This window comes from Mustelus asterias, chromosome 1, assembly GCF_964213995.1.
Source record: "Mustelus asterias chromosome 1, sMusAst1.hap1.1, whole genome shotgun sequence".
NCBI classification, from domain to species: domain Eukaryota; kingdom Metazoa; phylum Chordata; class Chondrichthyes; order Carcharhiniformes; family Triakidae; genus Mustelus; species Mustelus asterias.
The window spans coordinates 84,434,833-84,457,594 of record NC_135801.1 but is presented as its reverse complement, the minus strand read 5'-3'; the positions used below and the strand labels follow the sequence as shown (position 1 = coordinate 84,457,594).

The 22,762-nt window shown below is 41.3% G+C and overlaps 2 protein-coding genes across 17 annotated transcripts in view; both read right to left on the bottom strand.

The window, feature by feature from the left end:
* LOC144495887 (stearoyl-CoA desaturase 5-like) overlaps positions 1-2,659 on the bottom strand; it is a 48,486-nt gene extending 45,827 nt beyond the window's left edge. The window contains exon 1 of the mRNA XM_078216683.1: positions 2,452-2,659. Within this exon, the coding sequence (XP_078072809.1) occupies positions 2,452-2,659 (208 nt within the window). The remainder of the gene's footprint in view (positions 1-2,451) is intronic.
* A 14,930-nt stretch (positions 2,660-17,589) lies between these two features.
* sec31a (SEC31 homolog A, COPII coat complex component) overlaps positions 17,590-22,762 on the bottom strand; it is a 100,512-nt gene continuing 95,339 nt past the window's right edge. For 14 of the 16 annotated variants that reach the window (XM_078214679.1, XM_078214621.1, XM_078214572.1 and 11 more), the window contains 3 exons: positions 22,405-22,524; positions 21,653-21,724; positions 17,594-18,384 (listed from right to left, as the gene is read on the bottom strand). In XM_078214679.1, coding sequence (XP_078070805.1) covers positions 18,205-18,384; positions 21,653-21,724; positions 22,405-22,524 — 372 coding nt within the window. In that variant the 3' untranslated portion in view covers positions 17,594-18,204. Of the gene's footprint in view, positions 18,385-21,652; positions 21,725-22,404; positions 22,525-22,762 lie in introns of all 16 variants that reach the window. The other 2 variants (XM_078214664.1, XM_078214673.1) reach the window with 1 other exon arrangement.

Here is a 22,762-nt window from a genome sequence, read left to right as displayed (position 1 = left end):
AATTCCCAATTTACTGTTCTCAAGAATTTAAATCAAGAAATGTTGAATAATTCATTTTAGTACAAACAATGACTTTGAATTCGCCATATAAAGTATTTTTAATAGAAAGAGATTGATTTGGATTCAACCAAACAGTGTAGATCAACCATTGTTTCATGTTGTATTCTTAGTTCTCCCCCTCCTCAATGGTTAAAAGTTAAATCTCTTGAAGGATACAGAGTGCCCGTATATTACACAGGAGTGGAACAACTGAGCAGTTCTCATGATGTCATGAACTATTGAAGAGAAGCTCTGTGCAGTGTCAGCTGAACTCAGAGGTGGGTGTTCTGCCTACAAATAACTTGATGGCTATGTACTATTTGTTATAGACTACTGGAATTTTGATTTTCTTATTTTGATTAACAAAAATTGCCCCCTCTCAATCATGTTTTCAACAGTAATAGTTTTGCTATTGCACCATCATTGGGTAAGTTCATTCGACGTAACACTCCTGCACATAATATAGCGCACAATACCAGTTTTTGAATTCAGTGCACAGATCTCACAGGTTTCTTGTGACAGTGAACTGCACATTCACTATTGTTCCAAACAATACAACTGTTGTTAATAGAAAACCTGTCAACACCAAACTGTTTGTTTTGCCTTAATTTAAGCACATTAATTTTCCTTTATCCCACTAACCTTAACAGCTTGTGAATGCATAGATTCTTTAGCAATAAGCATGGTTAATCTTAATGCTGACGATAACTTTCACATGTACATCCAAATTGATTAGACCCAATCTATATTAATCTTAGTACTATACATAATAAATTTTGGTAGATTTGCTGCATATCCAAATTGTTTAGCTCTCTAATACTTTTAATAGTGCTACAATACATTCGAATGTGAAAGTCATTTAGAATCAATGAACATAATCTGTAGCCACAATAATCCATGGATATCCAAATGGTTTAGAATCTGTGGCAAACTGATTTAGTTACAACTGTAGCCATGCCCATAGGACATGGGCTTATTCTCTTATTTTAAGATTAAGGGTTTATCTATACAAGTTGTATTTCAATAGGTCGTAAATCAATCTCAGTGCTTCATAGATGCACCCTCACTTTGTGTACAAGCAAGAATCAACACATCACCAAATCTTGTACGTTTTAACTAAGATCCAGGAGATATTTTGTTGGCAGACACTTGACAATATTTAAATGTTTACTTACTCTTGATGAAGAGATTATTTGGAACTTTTGAGGTTACTGTTATCTCAACATGTCATATTTAATAACATCATAAACAAACATATATAAAAACATATATATACTCTCCTGTTCAAGATGAGATACGGTTATATTTTAATGCAAAATTGAACTCTTCTCGATGATAAGTTGTAGCTCATCAGTTCAGACTGAATTATTGATTATTCCAGAGTCTAGTTTACAAAATCACCAAAAAATGGCTAAATAAAAGAAACCCAATATGATTCCATTATCGATCATCCCAAACCCTTTGTCTCCAGTAAGTTTTAAATGATGAAAACACTATAATCCCCCGGGGCGATTATAACAAGAAGATAGAGTCAACGTAAAGTTAATTAAAGCCTCTTTTAGATAATCTCCTCTAATTTTGTTTAGCCACACTGCTCAGAAAAAATATATAATTTTTCAGGTGTTGCAGTGGTCGGGGAGTGAAACTAGTAAACTGACTCCTAAATTCATTCCTTACCTTCTTTAAAACGCTAAAACCATACCTCTTTCACGGGGCTCTTCGGTCACCTGTCCCAACAGCCCATGGTGTGGCTGCTCGGTGTCAACATTTGGTTTGGTTACTCGCTATATAAATACGATTTGCTGTTCAATAAGCACAAATATCTAGTGTCCACTTATTTCTCTAGGGACGCAGGTAAACACCCGAGTAACTGCTTTTAATCATTCACACGATCCCCTAACTAAGGGCTAATGTTAACCAGTTCTGTGGCCAAACATTGACACCTCCTGTGTGGGAATCAAACATGATGCGTCATTCTGTGACTGAAATTTCTGACTCCATCCAGCCTGTACTGTGAGAGCGTCTGATTTCAGATCTGAGTGTAGCTAACCTGTGCTTCTACAAAGACCGGCAGCGATGCGCATTGAGATTCATTTACTGCGACTAATAATCACTCATGATTTGCTGCTTTAGTGGTTCAAGCCAGACCCATCCACTCCATGTGGCGGCCAGCACAGAGGAAGGACTTGATGTGAAATATTGTGGAGCCAGGCGGTGGATGTGACTGCCCGACCCCAACACAAACCCTATTGCAAAGGTGGCATCTCTCCCTCTCCCCTTAACGCAGAACAGAAACCAAATTCAGCCCGGGGCTGCTGGTGTTTTAATTGAATTAGACTGAGTGCGGAGCGGCTGTCTTTGGGCAGGGGGAGGTGTGGATGGAGGGAGTGCGCAGTGAGTGCGGACACTTACCCCACAGCCATGTCCGCGGCTGAGCCTGCGGGAGGAGGGTTAACGAGTACACCGCTCCCAAGTGCAGCAGGCTCATCATCAGCACGTTTTTCCAGACGGTTTTCTGCCGGGGCTCGGCTTTCCGCTGCCTCTTGTCGGCAGCCGGGCTGGGGGCTCCGCCACTCGGTTCCGTCACCTCCTCCCCAGCGATCTGGTCCTGCTTCTCCATATTCACCAGCCGGCTGTGTGCAGAGCCAGACAGCAGTGGGGGTGGCTACCTCTGCCTTTCCTTCAGAAAGCTCTGTCAGTGTGGAGAGAGGGGGAGGGAAGGCTACAGGAAAAGCAGGAGCAGCAGCAGCGCAGGCATCTTGCACCAAGTGTGCAGCCCTCTCCAGCAGGGCAGCCAATCACAGGCAGCACTCCAGAGCTGCATCAAACCCAGCAAGCAGACCATAGCAACCAGACCATGGGCAGGGTCCAGCACCATAGCAACCAGCACCATAGCAACCAGCACCATAGCAACCAGACCATGGGCAGGGTCCAGCACCATAGCAACTAGACCAGGGGCAGGGTCCAGCACCATAGCAACCAGACCATGGGCGGGGTCTAGCACCACAGCAACCAGACGATGGGCAGGGTCCAGCACCATAGCAACCAGACCATGGGCAGGGTCCAGCACCATAGCAACCAGACCACGGGCAGGGTCCAGCACCATAGCAACCAGACCACGGGCAGGGTCCAGCATCATAGTAACTACATCACCATAGTAACCACAGCATAGCCAGGGTCCAGAGCCATAGGAACCAGACCATAGCAACCAGATATAGTCAGGATCCAGCACTATAGCAACCAGACCAGAGTCAATGTTCAGCACCATAGCAATTAGACCACAGCCAGAGTCCAACATAATAGCAATCAGATCATAGCAGACTACAGTCAGGATCCAGAAGTCTAGCAATCAGACCTGAGTCAAGGTCCTGCATCATGGCAACCAGACTGGTTCGGGCCAAGAAGGCCATTAAATGCTCCAGGCAATGTGCAGTCAGGGGGTTATTTGACCTGACTGCCTGCCTTTCTTCCATGATTGCATTTAAGTCACAGTACCCTTGGTGATGGAGCATGGTGAAGCCTTCTTGGACCGGTAGGCACTGGGGTGACCGGACTGCAGGTAGAAAACAGGAATTATAAAGCAGTAAACTGATAATTTATATCCAGTGGGACCTCCATTGGCTGCATTCCAATTTTCTGGCTTTCTAGATTATCCATCAGAACTTTCATGGGGCAAAGTATTGTGTCAGATATTGTTATCACAAAGCCCATTAGCACTAGTATATTTGACATACATCACCCTCACAGTCTGAGAAAGATTGAATTACTTATTTGTCTTGTTTGTGTTCCTGTCTCTAGGTTTAGCTGTACTGAATGTTTTAGACCAAAGTTTGAGAGCTCTGAATTTGTGAACAGTTAGCATTATTGATCAATGCTCCCCTTCCATTGTGACAGATAATTAAGATTGCACAGGGTACTCTTAGGTAATCTCTTCACCAAAGTTATCTTTTGTAATGAAAAGGTAATTGACCTGAAACCTTAACGATGTTTCTTTTTCCACAGATGCTGCCTGATCTACTAAGTATTTGCAGCATTTTCTGTTTTGATACATAGGCTCTTCTCCATTTATTCCAGGGGTTCTTGCTGCAATGGGGTTTGTTTTAGAATCACAGTGGTCATTAACCTAGATTTGTGCATTATTATCTCTTCCTGGAGATGTTGTTGGCATAGTTTGATTAGAAAAGAATTTACAGTAAATTGGAAGGGATTCCCACATGTAGTCTGAATGTTATCTCATTGTACAGCCACCGTCAGCAAATTACCCAAGAGGAAATTTGAAATCCTGACCAACTTAAAAGAAACAAAATAAATGAAAGTTATATATGGTCAAAATTTTTGCAACAGAATGAGTGTGGAGAATCCGATCAACATTACCACAAAAACAAAATCTACAAAACAAATCTGCAATCAAAAGAATGCCAATAAATGAGCCATTACAAAATAATTATATTACCAAAGGTATTAAGTCAATGTTTCAGGGAACGTTTCATTTTCTGTGTGCATATTTTCCTTATAATTGTCAATTCCATAATTAATACTGACCATGAGACATAAGAGTAGAAGTAGGCCATTTGGTCCAACATGATTGCTCCGCCATTCATTGAGATCATGACTGATCTGATGAGATAATTCTCAACTTCACTTTCCCACCTTATCCCCAGAACCCTTACTGATTAAAAATCTGTTTTTCTCATCCTTGAACATATTTAAGGACCCAGCCCCTACAGCTGTCTGCCATTAAGAATTCCACAGCTGCCATGACCTTGACCCTGCCCCAAATCTTAGACATAAGATATGAGGGAAACAAGGACCTTTGTTATTTACGGTGTTGCCCAGGCATCTTGCTCCTGCAGGTGACCAGGAATTTGTTGCTTCCTTTGGGAGGAGGGGTGCAGTCCATCCAACTATTTGAGAATCGTTTCAGCAGGACTCTTTTTCGCAATAATTCCTTTCCAAAAAGCAATCAATTGTTCTGCAGAAGCCAACATATCTTGTTCCAATTCCACCTGAGGAACACCAGTACACCTGTGCCATGCAGATTAACCTTGCATTCAGAGCACATGAGGCAGAACTGGGAGGAATTTGGAGAGTAACTATGATACCGCTAGTTCATCTTCTTTTCAGATGTCAGTACTGGGATGAGCAGATAAAAGGGAATGCCACTCCCTATCAAATAATGAGGCAGATACATTGCCAGAACACAATTTTACAGTCTAGTATCGGTTGCCCCGAGCATCACCCTCCAGAACAAGGTAAAATACAAGGACTAAGAGTGTCCAAAACGATACTGAATCCTTCAAATGTGGGCTTAGCAATGAGGCCCGTTGGGTTAATACTTACTTTCAAGTTAGGTGTTGGGTCTCCCGCTTTTCACTCTTGCTTCCAGTGTCGCAACCATTTTAAGCCCTAAAATGAGATTAAATGAATTTCCATCTCCTTATGCAAAACTAGATCATTTTAATATTTTTTCTTTTAAAACGTGCATTGATGATGCACAATTCTCTACATCAGCCATCCAACTAACTAGAAACGGTGCACATTTTTTGATTTGGTTTATTGGGATACAGTGAAAAGTATTGTTTCTTGCGTGCTATACAGGCAAAATATACCATTCATAGAGTACATAGCAGAGAGGGAAAGTATAGGGTGCAGAACATAGTGTTGCAGTTACAGGTAGGGTGAAGAGAAAGATCAGCTTAATATATGATAGGGCCATTCAAAAGTCTGATGACAGCAGGGATAAACTGTTCTTGAGTCTGTTGGTACGTGTTTTCAGACTTTTGATCTTTTTCCCGATGGAAGAAAGTGGAAAAGAGTATATCTGGGATCCTGAGATGCTTAATTATGTTTTTCCAAGGCAGTGGATGAGAGGCTGGTATGCATGATGGACTGGGCTACGTTCACAACCCTTTGTAGTTTCTTGCGGTCTTGGTCAGAGCAGGAGCCAAACCAAGCTATGATACATCCGGATAGGATGCTTTCTATGGTGCATCTTTAAAAATTGGTAAGGGTCATATTGGGACATGCTGAATTTCCTTAGCCTTCTGAGAAAGTAGAGGTGATGGTGAGCTTTCTTAACTATAGTGTTGGTGTGGACGGTCCAGTACCGGTTGTTGGTGATCTGAACACGTAGAAACTTGAAGCTTTCGACCATCTCCACTTCATAACAGTTGATGTAGACAGGGGCATGTCCTCCACTATATTTCCTGAAGTCAATGCCTGGCTCCTTTGTTTTACTGATATTGAGGGAGAGATTATTGTCTTAAATTTGCAATGCATATTACAATTTGTCTTTCTTCTGCAATTTTGTACAAAGCTTTGGGTCAGTTTAGTTGTATCTTTTAATTTTAAAAAATGTATAAAACCCATAACAAAGAGGAGGGACAGAGAAAGTCTGCAAGGCTATGATCTTCTGGCATTCATGAAAAAATGACATTATGACATTACTAAAAGTTACATTAAATTTACATTGAAGGCCCCCGTAGTGAAATGAACTTTGTTGGGTAATGGTTTCATTTGGCTGTGTTTACATACATGCAAATATATGGAATATCTTTTTTTTATATTTGTGGGACATGGGCATTGCTGGCTGGCCAGCATTTATTGCCTATCCCTAATTACCTTTGTTAAAAGGGCAGTTAAGAGTCAACCACATTGCTGTGGCTCTGGAATCATACGTCGGCCAGACCAGGTAAGGACAGCAGATTTCCTTCCCCAAAGGACATTAGTGAACCAGATGGGATTTTCTGAGAATCGACAGTGGTCATCAGTCGATTCTTAATTCCAGATTTTTTTTAACTGAATTCAAATTCCACCATCTGCCGTGGCGGGATTCAAACCTGGGTCCCCAGACATTAGCAGAGTTTCTGGATTAACAGACCAATGATATTACCAGTAGGCAGCCGCCTCTCCTAATATTGGGCAGCTGGCGCAAACCTCGCCCGAAATAAATGTTCAGGCTTTAAAATGAGCAATGTTTTTGTTAGCACATGGCAGGAAGTTGCCAATTTGGAGTCAATAGTGTGCCTGAAATATGTCTGCATCCAGTGCAGTGTCAGAGGGATACAATTACCGCCAATGTTCCAATCATCAGCAAAGTGATGGAATGAGTTATCGACACTGCTACCATGCAGCACTTACCACCGATATCCTGCCTACTGATACTACAGTTTGGGTTCCACCAGAACTCCTCAACTCCAAAACCGTTGACTACAAGCTCAACTGGAGCAACTACTTAAATACTGTGGCTGTTACTGCAGGTCAGGGGCTGGGTATTCCGTAGTGACTATCTGACTATCCAAAATCTCTCCAAGGTACAAAACGTGAGTGTGATGAAATATCTACAAGATGCACTGCAGGAACTCACTAAGGTTCCTCAGGCAGCATGTTATAAACCTACGACCACTACTATCTAGAAGGACAAGGGTATCAGGTACATGGGAACTCCACCACCTGAAGGTTCTCCTCCAAGTCACTCACCCCCCTGACTTAGAAATATATGACCATTCTTTCACTGTCGCTGGGTCAAAAGCCTGGAATCCCCTCCCTAAGAGCACTGTGGATGTACCTACACCTCAGGGGCTGCAGCGGTTCAAGAAGGCAGTTCACCACCACCTTCTCAGGGGTAACCAGGGATGGGCAATAAATGCTGGTCTAGCTACCGATACCTAAATCCTGTAAATGAATTTTTAAAAAAATCTCCCATTAGCTACATGTGCAGCTCAAAGAACATTCAAGAAGCTCAACAACATGCAGAGAAAACAGTGGACATGATCCTAAATATTCACTCCCTCCACCATCGATGTGTGTATTATCGACAGGAAATCATGGTCGGCTTCTTTGATAACATCCCTTAAACCCTTGACCTCCCACCAGTTAGGACAAGGACAGCAAATAGACAGACCTACCTACCTAATAGCATTGTAGAAGCACCTTTACCCCACCAGGACTGTATCAATTTAAGAAAAATGTCTACTGCCACCTTCTCAAAGACAACAAGGGATGAGCAGCAAAGATCAGTCTTGTCATCAATGCCCTCATTCCGAGAATAAGGAAAGGAAATTTCAGGTCTTACCTGACTGTAGCTGAGAAAGGCAACTCACCCAAACCAAATCAACCACTCTCAGGCAAAGACTTTAACATATAACTATTCTCATTGTTTTTGGGCTCAGACTTGTACAGTTTTGAATTCTACATCTTTGGCTCAGAAATATCTCAGGATTACTCCCAGTCCCACGTGCAAGTGAGCATCCAAACAGCAGAACTGAGAGATTAAACACGTGGCTAGAAAGCTGGAATAGAAGGGAAGGCATCTGATTTCTGAGGCATTGGGCCTGTTCTGGGGTAAGTGAGACCTGTACAAGGTAGACAGTCTGCATTGAACAAGACTGGGATGAATATTCTCACAGGGAGATTTGCAAGTGTTGTTGGCGGGGGGTGGGTTATAAACTAGATTAGTGGGGGGATGGGAACCTGAGGGCAAAGTCAGACCAGAGAACTGGCTGGCGGAGGAGAATTAGTTAGTGACTTTGAAATTCAGAGCAGCACAGGTTAAAAATTGTGCGGCACAGGAACTTGGCAGTGTTAAAATACGTATATACCTAAATGCAAGGAGCGTAGTAAATAAAGTTGATGAGCTGAGGACACAGATAGACGCATGACAGCGTAATATCATTGCTATAATTTAAATGTGCCTTAAAGAGGGGCAAAAACGGCAGCTCATCATCCCTGGATATGGAGTTTTCAGGCAGGATAAGGAAAAGAATTAAAAGGTGCCTTGTAACATTACTGGTTAAGGAATCAATTACAGCTGTGAGGAGAGATGATATATAAATTAAGCATCAAATGAGGCCATATGGGCTGAGCTCAGAAATAAAAATAATAAAAATAAAAACTGAAAGGAGTCTATTAGAGACCCCCTGTGGAAAGGAGCTAGAAGAACAAATATGTAGACAGTTTTCCGAATGAAATAAACAATAGGTCAGTAATTGTTGGAGACCTCAAATATCCCAATATCAACTGGGATATGAACATGTGAAGGACACAGAGGGTGCGACATCTTCAACTGCATTCAAGAGAATTTTTTAGCCAGCATATAACAAGCCCAACAAGAGGGAGCACAATTCTAGATTAGGAAATTCAGCTGGACAAATGTACGAAGTAACAATGGGAGACCATTTTGCAGATAGTGACCATATTATAGTGAGATTTAGCATAATTGTGGGAAAGGACAAAGATAGAACAGGAGTAAATGTTCCAAGACTAAATTTAACAAAGCTGAGAGATGAGCTGTCAAGAATGGACTGGATACAGGTATTAGAAGGAAAAACTGTCAAATCAGTGGGAGGCATTCAAAAGTGAAATGGGCACAGTCTAGTCATGTCCCCAAAGAAAAAAATGGCACTGCCACATCTAGAGCCCCCTGGTTTTCCAGCAACATATAGGCCAAGATAAAGCAAAAGAAAGCTTATGCCAGTCATATGAGACAGTGCTGTAGAAAGTCTAGAGGAGCATAGAAAGTACAGGGGTGAAGTGAAAATGGAAATTGGGAAAGCAAAAAGAGAATATGAAAAAATATTGGCAATAAAATCGCAAGATGTTTTATGAATACATTAACAGCAAGAGAATAACTAAAGGAAAGGTAGAGGGCCTATCAGGGATGTACATGGTAACTTGTGGGTTTATCACAAGATGTGGGCAATGATTACTTTGTCTCTGTCTCCACTAAGCAAGAGGGATGATTCAGACCTTCTAGTTAAGAGAAAGGAGAGTGAAATATTAGATACAATAAGCATAGTGAGAGAGGAAGTACTGGAGGGACTGGCATCTTTGAAGGTGGATAAATCACGAAGGCCAGATGGATTGTATCCTAGGCCATTGAAGGAAGCCAGAGAGGAAACTAGCATCTAGTGAAGATCATTCTCATTCGATACAGGTGAGGTACTAGAGGATTGGAGGTCTATGAACATTGTTCCATTATTTGAAAATGGATAGGTCAGAAAACTATTGGCCAATCAGTCTGACTGAAGTAGTGGGCAAATTATTGGAAACGATTCTGAGAGGCAGGATAAACTGTCACTTAGAAAGGCATGGATTGATCAGGGATTGTCAGCATGGCTTTGTTATGGGAAGATCATATCTTGCAAACTTTCAGATTTTTTTGAAGAAGTAACAAGGAGGATTGATGAGGGTATTGCAGTGGATGTTGGCTACGTGGATTTCGGTAAGGCATTTGACAAAGACCCACATGGCAGACTGGTCAGAAAAGTGAGATCTCATGGGATACTAGGAAAGGTGGCAGGTTGGATCCAAAATTGGCTCATTTAGGAAACAAAGGGTAATTTTTGATCAATGTTTTTGTGAATGTAAAACATTTTCCAGTGGTGTTCCATATGGATGTGTTGGGGCCCTTGCTGTTTGTTGTACATATCAATAATTTAGACTAAAATGTGGGTGGCATGATCGGGCAATTTGCAAATGATACAAAAAATAGCCATGTAGATGATAGTGAAGAGGATAGCGGTCAACTAAATCATGATATCAATGGTTTGGTTGAGTGGGCAGATGGAATTCAATCTGGAAAAGTGTGAGGCAATGCATTTGGGAAAGGCAAACAAAGCAAGGGAATACTCAATAAAAGAAAAATACTAAGAGGAGTTGAGAAATTGGGACACCTTGGATTGCATGTCGACAGGTCCCTGAAGGTGTTAAGTGTGACAATACTGTGCCTTTAAGAAATGTATGTGTGTCATATTTCTTGTGAAAGATGTGTTTAAAATTCAACTCTGGTTTACAGTGCCGATTTGTCTGCTCCAGGCATCCCACATGCTGAGAATGTAGAAGAATACTTGATCTTAGTTATTGGGGTGTTTGTTTTAATCTGAGCTATTGCAATTTTGTTTATTTTTCCCCTGGGGTTTCTAACATAGGGTTTGATTAGGCTGATTGATAGATTCCCAATCATGTGCATATGGGAGGAGTTAAGCTTACAGAGAGAAGCGGGTAGTTTTCTGCTTGGATCTGCAAGGATCAGGAGCTCTTTTCTTTCTCTCTCTGGAGTCTGAAGTTTGGGAACTGCTAGAAAATAGGTATCACTCTCCAGAGGTGTTTGAAGACTAGCAGCCCATATACCAGCACAAAAGAGGAGTTTACGTCTGTGAGGAATATTGCTTAAATTGGACCTACTAGAGATAGGCTAGCAGTTAAGAATTGTATCTTGTCATGTTTAAATATTTTATTTCAATTGGTAAATGTTACGCTAATTCTTTCTGTTATTGTTAAACTATATCATTAAATAAAATTTAATAAAAGCTTCCTAATGGGTCAATAGAATCACACCAGGAGTGAAACACTTTATTCTCGCACAAATGCCAAAATCATAAATAGTTGGGGTCTAGTCTAACTTCATAATATACCTTGGAGTTTCTGATCTGATCCATAAAACAAAACAGATGGACAAGGTATTGAATACAAAAGCAGGGAACTGTATAAAATGCTGGTTGGGCCACAGCTGGAGTTTTGTGTATAGTTCTGGTCACCACCTTACAGGAAGCACATAATTGCTCTGGAGAGGGTGCAGAGGAGATTGACAAGAATGTTGCCAGGGCTCGACAATTGCAGCTATGAGGAGAGATTGAATAGGCTAGGGTTGTTTTCCTTAGAGCAGCAGAGGCTAAGGGGTGACCAAATTGAGGTGTACAAAACAAAGTAGATATGAAAGACTAGTTTCCTCTCGCAGAGGGATCAATTACTGGGAGCATAGGTTTAAGGTGATTGGTAAAAGGATTAGAGGAGATATGAGGGAAAAATACCTTTTCGCCCAGGGAGTGGTGGGCATCTGGAATTCACTGACTAAGTTGGTGGTTGAGGCTGAAATGCTCAACTCATCTGAAGTGTTGTAACCTGCAAAGCTATGGACCAGGTGCTAGAAACATCATTAAAATGAATGGCTAGTTTCTTTTTTCTCTTTGTTGACTGGCACAGATACAATAAGCTGAATGGTATCTTCCTGCACCATAATATTTCTATGGTTCTGAAGTTAACACCAAATAAATCATTATCCGTCCTTATACCTAGAAATACCCAACTCCTACCAATTAAAAATCTAACTGATGAATGATGGACATTAAATGGCAACTACTTCCAATCCAGCTTTAGAAAAGACTAGATTATTGATAAAATTATATTTCAGAGACCAATTAAATAGGCAATATCTTCAGTTTGGAAAGAATGTGAGCAAGATACGTTGGATACTGTATGAAGTCCTCAGAGCTGACATCATTGGAGAAACATTTGGAGGGAAAATAACATTTCCAGCTCTTTGAATACATATGTCCTGGTGAATATTCCCACCAAGCTGCACCGACACAACTATCTGAAAATTCCCACACAGGACACATTCATTAGCCCCTATATTGCCATGTATGAAGAAAACAAAATACGGTCCAAGCCCTCACACTAATCAGCCAAGCACTACAAAAAGAAACTTGCAGGTTATGTTGATCTTAGCCAATACTTATCCCTTAATCAACAACAAAAAGTACTTACTTTCATTATTTTCACATTGATAGTTGTGGAACCATGTTGTGTGCAAATTGGCTATGTTTCATACATTAAAATAGCTTATTTTGTGCAGCATCCAGGTTTTATACTGGAAATCCCACACTGCTTGAGAAATTAAGGAGTGTGTAGAACACAGTTGTGATCTTTCACATCACTGGATGTTAATGACACCAGTTCTTCAGTTCCACATGAGATTTCCAAAATTGATCCTTTTTTATTTGTCCATTTGCTCTCATAGAAACATAGAAGATAGGAGCAGGAGGAGGCCATTTGGTCCTTCGAGCCTGCTCTGCCATTCATTACAATCATGGCTGATCATCCAACTCAATAGCCTAATCTTTGATCCCATTCACCCCAAGTGCTATATCCAGCCACCTGTTGAATACATTCAATGTTTTGGCATCAACTACTTCCTGTGATAATGAATTCCACAGGTTCACCACGCTTTGGTTGAAGAAATGTCTTCTCACCTCCGTCCTAAATGGTCTACCCTGAATCCTCAGACTGTGAAACATAGAGCACATAGTCATCACCCAAACCAGGTCACAAGTTCACGACACAACTATTAAAGGACATTTGTCTCATTTTAGTTATCCATATAGACCCCCATTATAGTATCCCTTCATTTCTTCAATGATTTTTGGGGTTATCATCCCCACTCTACTGGGCATCTGTTCCACAATTTGAAATAAAGACTTAAATTTACATCACACTTTTCACATGCATCGAATGTCTCAAAGCACCCTATCATTCCACGATTATACTTCATTGGCTCTAACAATTCAGGAGGAGGCCATTCAGCCTGCTGTGTTCATGCCAACTCTCTATAAGAGCTACAGGGCTCGTTCCACTCCCTTGCCTTTTCCCCATAGCCCTGCATTTTTTCCTCTTCAAATAATTATCCAATTGTCCTTTGAAAGCCCTGAAAATTTGTCTCACCCGCCCTCACAGGAAGTACTGAGGAGGTCTGAGATAGGGTGAGGGGCAGGAATGATTTGATAATATAGAAGTCAAAGAGAGTGGTAATAGGTATAGTGTATATATTTTTAAAATGACAGTATTCTTGATTGCTGCTTTGTACTGGTTAAACATGTTGTGTGTCAAACTGAAATGAGTTTATGGGTGGAATTCTCCCAAAAAAGACTTCGAAATGTGATAATGACAAGAATAATGGAGTGATCTGAGTCTGTCTCTCTGGCGCGCTCCCACACTCAGTCACTTTTTTGGACAGTAGGGAGTTTTGTGCTGGTACTGGGGGAGCGTGGCCTAAACATGCCAGTCAACCTGCTTTTGGAAAGCTCGGGCGCTGTTTCGCAAGGGCGCCCCGATCTCTCAGTGCAATGGGAGACCCCCTCCCTTCTCCATGGCCAATGGGAACCCCTCCATCATCGGTGACATGTTCCCCCATCCCCTCCATGACAGGTCGCCGGATCTAAGCCCTGCTTATGGGTCCCCCTGCCTGATCCCTAACATGCACCCATCATGACCCCCAACATGATCCATCCCTGCATAGCCCCTCTGTCATAGCCCCCACCCCTTGGCACTGCCCCTGGCACACTGGCAGTGCCCAACAGGCACTGCCAGGGTGTCCAGAGGGCATTGCCTGATGGGCACTGCCCAACCATGCTCCAACCCCTCTGGCACGATCATCGTGCCTGGTCTCTGCTAGTGGAGACCAGTAGTGATTCTTGCCATTATTGCACCGCGTCCAAAGGTCAGAGAATTCCATCCATTGGGAGTTAAACAGGCTATGCATATTTAAATGCTACTTTAAATATGCTGATTGGACTCACGCTGATCCGGTTCGCACCATTAGAAAGGAGCCAGGCAAATAGCAAACTGTTTGGCGCTGGGCGCAAAACTAATTTTTAGGTCCACGTTATTCCCCGGGATTGAAGTGATCTGTACCAGGCACAGCGAGGTCAGAGAATTGCCCACCACATCTCTTTCAACGTCGTCCTTAGGTTTTACATTAGTCATGTAGCATGTCAACCATTTTTCTCTTAGTGTGAATACTTCGCACTTGTCTGCTATGATCCTTCTCACAATTATTTTCCCATATTTATATTTATCCTGGTTTTACAAGCTTTGTTAAAGCTTCAAATTTGATGTAACCCTGCCCAGCCTTTGATGTTGCCTCTTTTTCCTTTCTAGAATATATTTGACTGGTACTATTTTTATCTCCTATTGAATTATTTCTGATTCATGTTTTTATTTGTCAATCTTTCCTTCTAATTAATTTGGACAAATTCTTTACTTTAAAAAAACTCTTATTTGCTGTTTCCAGTCAGATACCCCGTTCTATCATTTCTATTCTTAAACCAAAACTCTAATAATTACATTAATTAATATAATTTAAAATGAACAAATAGAAACAAAGAACTTCTTTGTGTCTCTTTCATTGGAATTATGTAGGTCATGTTGCAATATTGATGTGATTGAAGAGTTTAAAATTGCATAAGTAAGGGACAAGATAGATAGAAGCAAATGGCTTCCAATAATTATGAGAGGACATAATATAATCTTCTATCTAAGATTTAGTACAATGGGCAGGAAGAATTACAAAATTGCTGAAGTCACTCCTGATGTTAGTGGCTGAGGCAGAAACTATTTTAACATTCAGTGTTGTGGGTGGATGGATGAAAGAAAAGGAAATAAAGAGATATGGGAACAGAATGGATAAACGTGATTACAACTGCTTTCTCAAATGGAAGGGAAACGCTGGCATGGATTAGTTAGGCTGAATGGTCCTTTTTGTATCATATTCCACGTTTTTCTACCACTCCATGAAGATGATGGATTCTTCATTTGCATGTAAAGTGTGAAAAAGTATTTATTAATGTTTGGAAATGACATGCTGTTTAACTCAAGTCTCTGTTGGCTATGAGATTCCAATGTGAAATGAATTTGGGCAATCTCAACCCAGTTCTTAACAAATCACTCCAACTTGTTACAAAGTTGGCAATGGTCTTTAATATTGCTAAGGAATTTAATATTGCTAAGGGATAGTTGGCTTTCTGAAGCAGGATTTCAGGTGATCATGTATTATACGTTATTTGTATAAGTTTACTGCAAGTAACAAAGTAACTTTCAGCAATGATTGGAACAGATTAGGAAGGAGGTACAAAAACTGAAAATGCTGGAAATATTCAGTGGGTCGGCAACATCTGTGGAGGGAACCTTTCAGTTCAAGGAAGTTTCATCAGAACTGGAAAATTAATGTTTGGTTATGATGCAGTTCAACATCAACATTTATTTATTAGTCACAAGTAGGCTTACACTAACACTGCAATGAAGTTACTGTGAAAATCCCCTAGTTGCCACACTCTGGCGCCTGTTCAGGTACACTGAGGGAGAATTTAGCATGGCTAATGCACCTAACCAGCATGTCTTTCAGACATGAGGAGAACGCGCAAACTCCGCACAGACCGTGACCCAAGCTGGGAATCGAACCCGGGTCTCTGGCGCTGTGAGGTAGCAGTGCTAACCACTGTGCTACCGTGCTACCCTGGTGGCAGGGTTCAATTTCAAATTTATGGTATCTTTCATTTTGATCAGAACATGGCATGTTAAAAAATGACTAAATAATGTACATGATTACATTTTGAACAAGCTGAAGCCTTACATACTCAAGTGTGAAATATAAAGCCGCTGTCTTTAGTCAGTGATGTGGCTTTGTTTCTCTCGAACATAAGCAAACTAGTTTGTATTCTTTAAAGTCTCCAGTTTACCCTGAAAGAACTGACTTGGTGAAGTAGTGGCCTTCATTAGGCATAGATTCAGAATTCTGTAAATTTTGGACAGCCAGTGATTATCCTCATTGAGGGTGAGGAGATGAAAGATGTGGAAAACACAGCTTCTTGTAGGAATTTTGATTTGTTCTCTACTTAGAGAGGAAAATTAGATTAGTTTCTCTGATGCTTCAGGATGATTGGAATAAGATAGCTTCCCATTGATTTTGTTAGTATATGGTAAGTGGATTGTATTACATGGGAAACAATTAAGTGTTCCAGTAAAACAAGTGTATGAGAGGAAGCGCATCGGTCTTCCATCTTTCAGCAAGACATTTGTTTTTCACTTTAACCGCTCAACAGAAAGATCTAAGAAAGAACACAAAGCAGGATTATCCCGAGTTGCAGTAGGCTCCTGAATCCACTGTTAACATTGATAAGTTCACAGGAGCAGATTTAGGCCATTCGGCCCCTCAAGTTCATTCCGCCATTCGAACATGGCTGATATGCTCCTCATCCCCATTTTCCTGCCTTCTCCCATAACCTTTCAACCCATTACCAATTAAAAATCTAACTCCTCCTTAAATTTACTCACTGTTCTAGCATTCACCGCACTTTGGGGTAGCGAATTCCAGATTCGCAACCGTTTGGGAGAGGTAGTTTCTCCTCAACTCTATTTTAAATTTGCTACCCCTTATCCTAAGACATGACCTCTCGTCCTAGAATGCCCCACCGGCAGAAGCATCCACTCCACATCTACTTTATCCATTCCTTTTATCATCTTCGGGCGGCACAGTGGCACAGTTGTTAGCACTGCTGCCTCACAGCTCCCGGAACCTGGGTTCGATTCCCAGCTTGGGTCACTGTCTGTGTGAAGTCTGCACATTCTCCCAGTGTCTGCATGGGTTTCCTCCCACATTCCAAAGAATTGGCCATGGTAAATTGCCAGTTAGCGTCCCAGGATGTGTAGGTTAGAGGGATTAGCGGGGTAAATGTGTGGGGTTGTGGGGATAGGGCCTAGGGTGGGATTGTTGTCGGTGCAGACTCGATGGGTGAACGGCCTCCTTCTGCACTGTAGGGTTTCTATGATCTTGAATACCTCAATTTGATCTCCCCTCATTCTTCTAAGTTCCAGAGAGTATAGGCCTAAACTGTTCAATCTTGTTCAACATTGTATGAAACTAACTGTCCAATGTAAATCCTAACATTCAGCTGTCTTGACTACTATGACCAGCTCAACAGAAAAGAAAAGACAAATGAATGTAAATAAATTAACGTTTATTTAAAAGATGAATTGTAGGTGTGCTTCTGAATCATAAAATTGAATATCGGGAAAGACGAGCTGCTGTTTCAACTTTTTTCTGGAGACTCAGCCATAAGTCAAGTATCTTCTTCCAGTCGAAAAAGCAAACTCTTCCAGTCTGTATTGGTTCTAGACGAAGCCCTATACTTCTTTCTATTAAAGTATACAGTGCCACTAAATAAATCAGTGGCGCATAAACCTGTATTTCACTTTGATCAGTAATGCATGCATCTAGATTATTACAATACTGTACGGATTCCATTTGTCCTATGTAGGTCACATAATTTAATGGCTTTTTAAAAAAAAAACAGGCAATATCGAGCGATTTAAAAGATCAGGGTGCATTGCCACTGGATTCATATACATCTGATTATATATTGGAATGTTTTATATGAAGGTGCTGTGGTTAGACAGCCAACAAATGCAATATGGAATGAAACTTACGTCCATTAATCATGGGTATCGAAATTGTCTTTGCTCAGATTTTCATTTCAATCTAAACCAACATAGGTTTGGCCAAATTTGCTTTTTAAAGTATATAGCTTACTTTTCTCAGATAAGGCTTTTATGTCAAACACCTAGTTTATTAGCCTGGGTGAGAACCACTTTCAGGACCGGCATGAATGCAGAGATTTCACTGAAGTTACTGGTGCTCACTATGTGCGTGTGGATGCTTAATCCCTCACTGTAGTTCCGAGTTTCAATGCTTCTTGCTATGTTGTGTAAACCGCCAACTATGGCTGGTGAGAGCTGCAAGAAATGAAGGAAAGTGTTAATATCAAGAAAATAATTCCTCGACTGCAGCATTAATCTTGTCGCTAACACACTAGTAATGGGGAATTTTGGTAGCATTCACACTATTGTTAATGGTATTGAGGGATTTCTGGAGGAATTCTTTTCAAGAGATCACCTCAAAGTTGTCAAACATGGAAACTACTGAGAGATTTACGATCAGAAAATAGAGAATAATCACAAACACAGTTCAACAAATGAAGGTACGTTTATTGTTAAGGATCATGAACGCTGAACTTTACAAGATGGTTATGATTTAAAATGTCCCCTTTAACTTGAGATAAGACAGAACATGCTGAAAGGGGGGGGGTTGCTGTGGAAAGGGTGAGGCTGTTTTTTAAATTTAAGATTCTATTTTGGAGCTCAAATGTGGCAGTTTCAAACAATGTGGAATTAAATTGCACCCCCTGCCAAAACAGGTTCTTTTATAATTAGATTACTAATTAATCCTGCCTTATTACTTAAAACTAGATCAAAAATAGCTGTATAGCTATTTGGTTCCACAATGTATTGTTTGGAAACACATGAAAACATTGTACAACCCGACTTCCAGTCTACCTTTGTCAATTTGATTTGTCCAGTCTATATAAGTATTGAAGTCCCCCACAATTATTACATTGCCTTTGTTTCAAGTTCCAATGATTTATTTCTTAATATTCTGTCCAGCAGTATAACTAATGTTAGGGGGCTATTAATTACTTCCACAAGCACGTTCTTGTTATTTCTAATCTCCACCCATACTTATACAATCTCCTGATCCTCTTGAACCACAATCCTTCCTTACTATTGTTCTTTTGTCATTCTTTATTACCGATTCTACTATTCCTTTTTCATTGTCTTTTTGAAATGTTAAGTTCACTGGAGCATTTATTTCCCAAACTTGGTCATCTTGCAACCATGTCTCTGTAATGACGATTAGATCAAACTCATTTACAGGTCAAATATCCTTTATCTGAAACTACTGGGGCCTACTGTATTTTGGATTTCAGATAATTTTGGTTTTCTGGTACTGCATATAAACCTACATAATAGCCTAAGCTGGCTATAGTCTAAAGCAGGCTTATGCAACCTTTATGTTCTGGGGGCCACATTTACATATTTTTCTTATTCAAGGGCTGATGAGGAAATTTTGGAAAGACAAGAAAATTTCAGAAAGCTAAGGTTTGAAAAAATAAAATACTGAATTCACAATGTGAAGCAACGTTGTAGCAATAAGTTGTTGAGTTAAAAAAGAGTAAGCAATAAAGATTACCAGAATGTTGGAGGGTCAGTGTATATGGGTGGGAGTGTGCATGCGTATGCATTGGTGTATGACACTGAGAGCGAGTGAGAAAACTGAGATTAGGAGAAAGACCAACCCACTGGCCAACTGCTCAACCCGCCAAGCCCTCCCACCCACCCACTCGAGTACCGTATCCTCACTGGGCCTACAACAAAACAGTTCTCCCCGACCTTACTGCAAAAAGAACCTTGTTGGGACAGTCACAAAAGGCCTTTCCCAGGGCTATCACAATTGGAACCTTCCCCTCGACTTCAACTTCTTCTCCAGCAGCAAGGAGATGTCTTTAATCTTAACTTCACAACTCCCAGTCACAGCTACACAGAACAGTATCTATCCCCATGATTCTACTGTCCTCTATCACTAACACATTCCTTTTTGTTCCCCCCACATGAATGGCTTTCTTCCACTTGCAGTCCTTGAGATGGCACGGTGGCACAGTGGTTAGCACTGCCACCTCACAGCGCCAGGGACCCAGGTTCGATTCCCAGCTTGGACCACTATCTGGGTGGAATTTGCACGTTCTCCCCGTGTCTGCATGGGTTTCCTCCAGGTGCTCCGGTTTCCACCCACAGTCCAAAGATGTATGAGTTAGGTGGACTGGCCATGCTAAATTGTCCCTTGGTGCCAGGGGGATTTGCTAGGGTAAATGCATGGGATTATGGGGATTGGGCCTGGGTGGGATTGTGGTCTGTGCAGACTCGATGGTTCAAATGGCTTCCTTCTGCACTGTAGATTCTATGTACCTTGTACCTGTTGATCAAAGTCAAGAGCCAAGGATCTTCGATCACTATATCCTAGATCGAAATACCAAGGGGTGTAACTGCCTGCTGGAACAAACTGTTGAGGTAATTTTCCCCAATGTTTGCAGCTTGAACTCCAGCTCACCAATCGGAGCCAACTATGGCTATCTGGGCTTACAATACTCTGCACAAAGGGCGGCACGGTGGCACAGTGGTTAGCATTGCTACCTCACAGCTCTGGGGACCTGGGTTCAATTCCCAGCTTGGGTCACTGTCTGAGTGGAGTTTGCACGTTCTCCCCATGTCTGCGTGGTTTTCCTCCGGGTGCTCCGGTTTCCTCCCACAGTCCAAAGATGTGTGGGTTAGGTGCATTGGCCATGCTAAATTGCCCCTTAGTGTACCAGGATGCATAGGTTAGAGGGATTAGTGGGGTAAATATGCGGGGTTTCAGGGATAGGGCCTGGGTGGGATTGTTGTCGGTGCAGATTCGATGGGCTGAATGGCCTTCTTCTGCACTGTAGGGATTCTAAGTAGTAAACTCCACCATGTACATCACCTACCCTTCCACGTCTGCCTAATCTAATTTACTTATTTGGTTAGTTACTAATTTGGTAAAGTAAAAGAAAGGTCCAGTTCCTGGCTAAGGAACAGCTACTGGAGGTAAAACAAGCAATATCTCCTTCCTCTCTCCACTAAATTCCTAAGTTCAGCATTCAGTTCTCAGATTAGTGTGCTCCATCTTTACTTCCTAGGTTTATAATAGATGCCTGAGGATCTGCTCCATTTGGCCAAGATCCTTGTCCATTGGCATCACGTATCAGCAATCCAGACGTGGACTGTGCACAATTTTGAGATCTTCTCTGTGGAAACGTGGACTTAGAAAATTACCTCAATGAGGACATTAATTAGCAGAGGATGGCTGTGACCTACGGAGCTGTATTCATACATGGCACTGTTTGCAGAAGATGGGGGACATAACAAAGGATGGTGGAGAAAAACGATTGGCATGGAAATCAGGAAATATATTCTTGACTCTTCAGATAACTTATTTGTTTCTGCTGGGTGACGGAAAAAAAGTAAAAAAAAACCTGTGTCCCTTCTGGGATTATGCCAGCTGTGCGAGACCCATGCTGCAGGAAACGAGGGGCTCAGTTTGTTGTAAAGTGCAATATAAAAGGCAAGTGGTTCATGTTATATTACTCACCACCTGGTCCCGTAGCTTATCATACAGAGATTCCAGTCGCTTGTTTGCATCATCCAGCTTCCTCTTGGTTTGCTGAAGAAAGAGGATTTTATGATTTAGTTAGCAACGAAACAACAATAGAAATATCTTAAAATAGTGTACAATAACGTTCCCTCAGCCACAATTGTACTTTTCTTGCTTACTAATTTCAAATTTCCATCTGCTTTTGACTCCTGACTTACTCTGAAAGGGTTATGTTTTTGAGAGTCGCAGCACCCTTTATGCACCTCTCTTAACAGTTTCAATTCTTTAGTGTTTGAGTAGACCTGCAGTATAGTCAACCATGCGCGGCATTGTAACAAAGTCCAAGCTTAACATTACATAGACGCACTTTGCAATGGAGAGGCGATTATTGGAATCCCAGCCAGAGATAAGGTGAACAACTGGAGTATAAATTTCACATTCAAGTTGGAAGCAACAATCTCAACTCGCAGCAGGAATCAAACCCCAAATTAAATCACAATGTATTTGACTCCTCGGCCACCTTCACGATGCAGTATAACATAAAGACTCATGTACTTTCAAAAAGGTTACAACCTTGTACTGGAGTTGCTCTGCATGAACAACTCATAAGAAATGTCAATCAAGTAGTCTCAAAGGACAATCAGCCTAGGAACAGGTGATACAGTTAAGTCATAGCACAAGATCAATAATGCAACCTATTATCTATCCACACAAATGTAAATTAAATCAACTGTGTAAAAATCACGTACAGGATCAGTAGCTGCAGTCATGCATCGCTGAATCAATCCTTCAAATGTGATCTTCAGAATGGCATGTTCCTCTGGAATGGGTTTCTTGGCAATTTTCTCAGTGGTTATTGGTTGTACTGGCTGAACAAATAAAATAATAGAGTCAGAGTTATTATGGCACAGGAGGTTATTTGGCCCATTAACTCCATACTGGCTCTCCTAGAGCAATCCAGTCAGTTGCATTCTCCCCGCTCTATCCTCATGTCCCAGCATGTTTATTTTATTTCAAGTGCCTATGCAATTTAGTCCTGAAATCATTCATTGTGTCTGTTTCCAGCACCCTTGTAGGCATCGAGCGCCAGATCAATACAACGTTAAA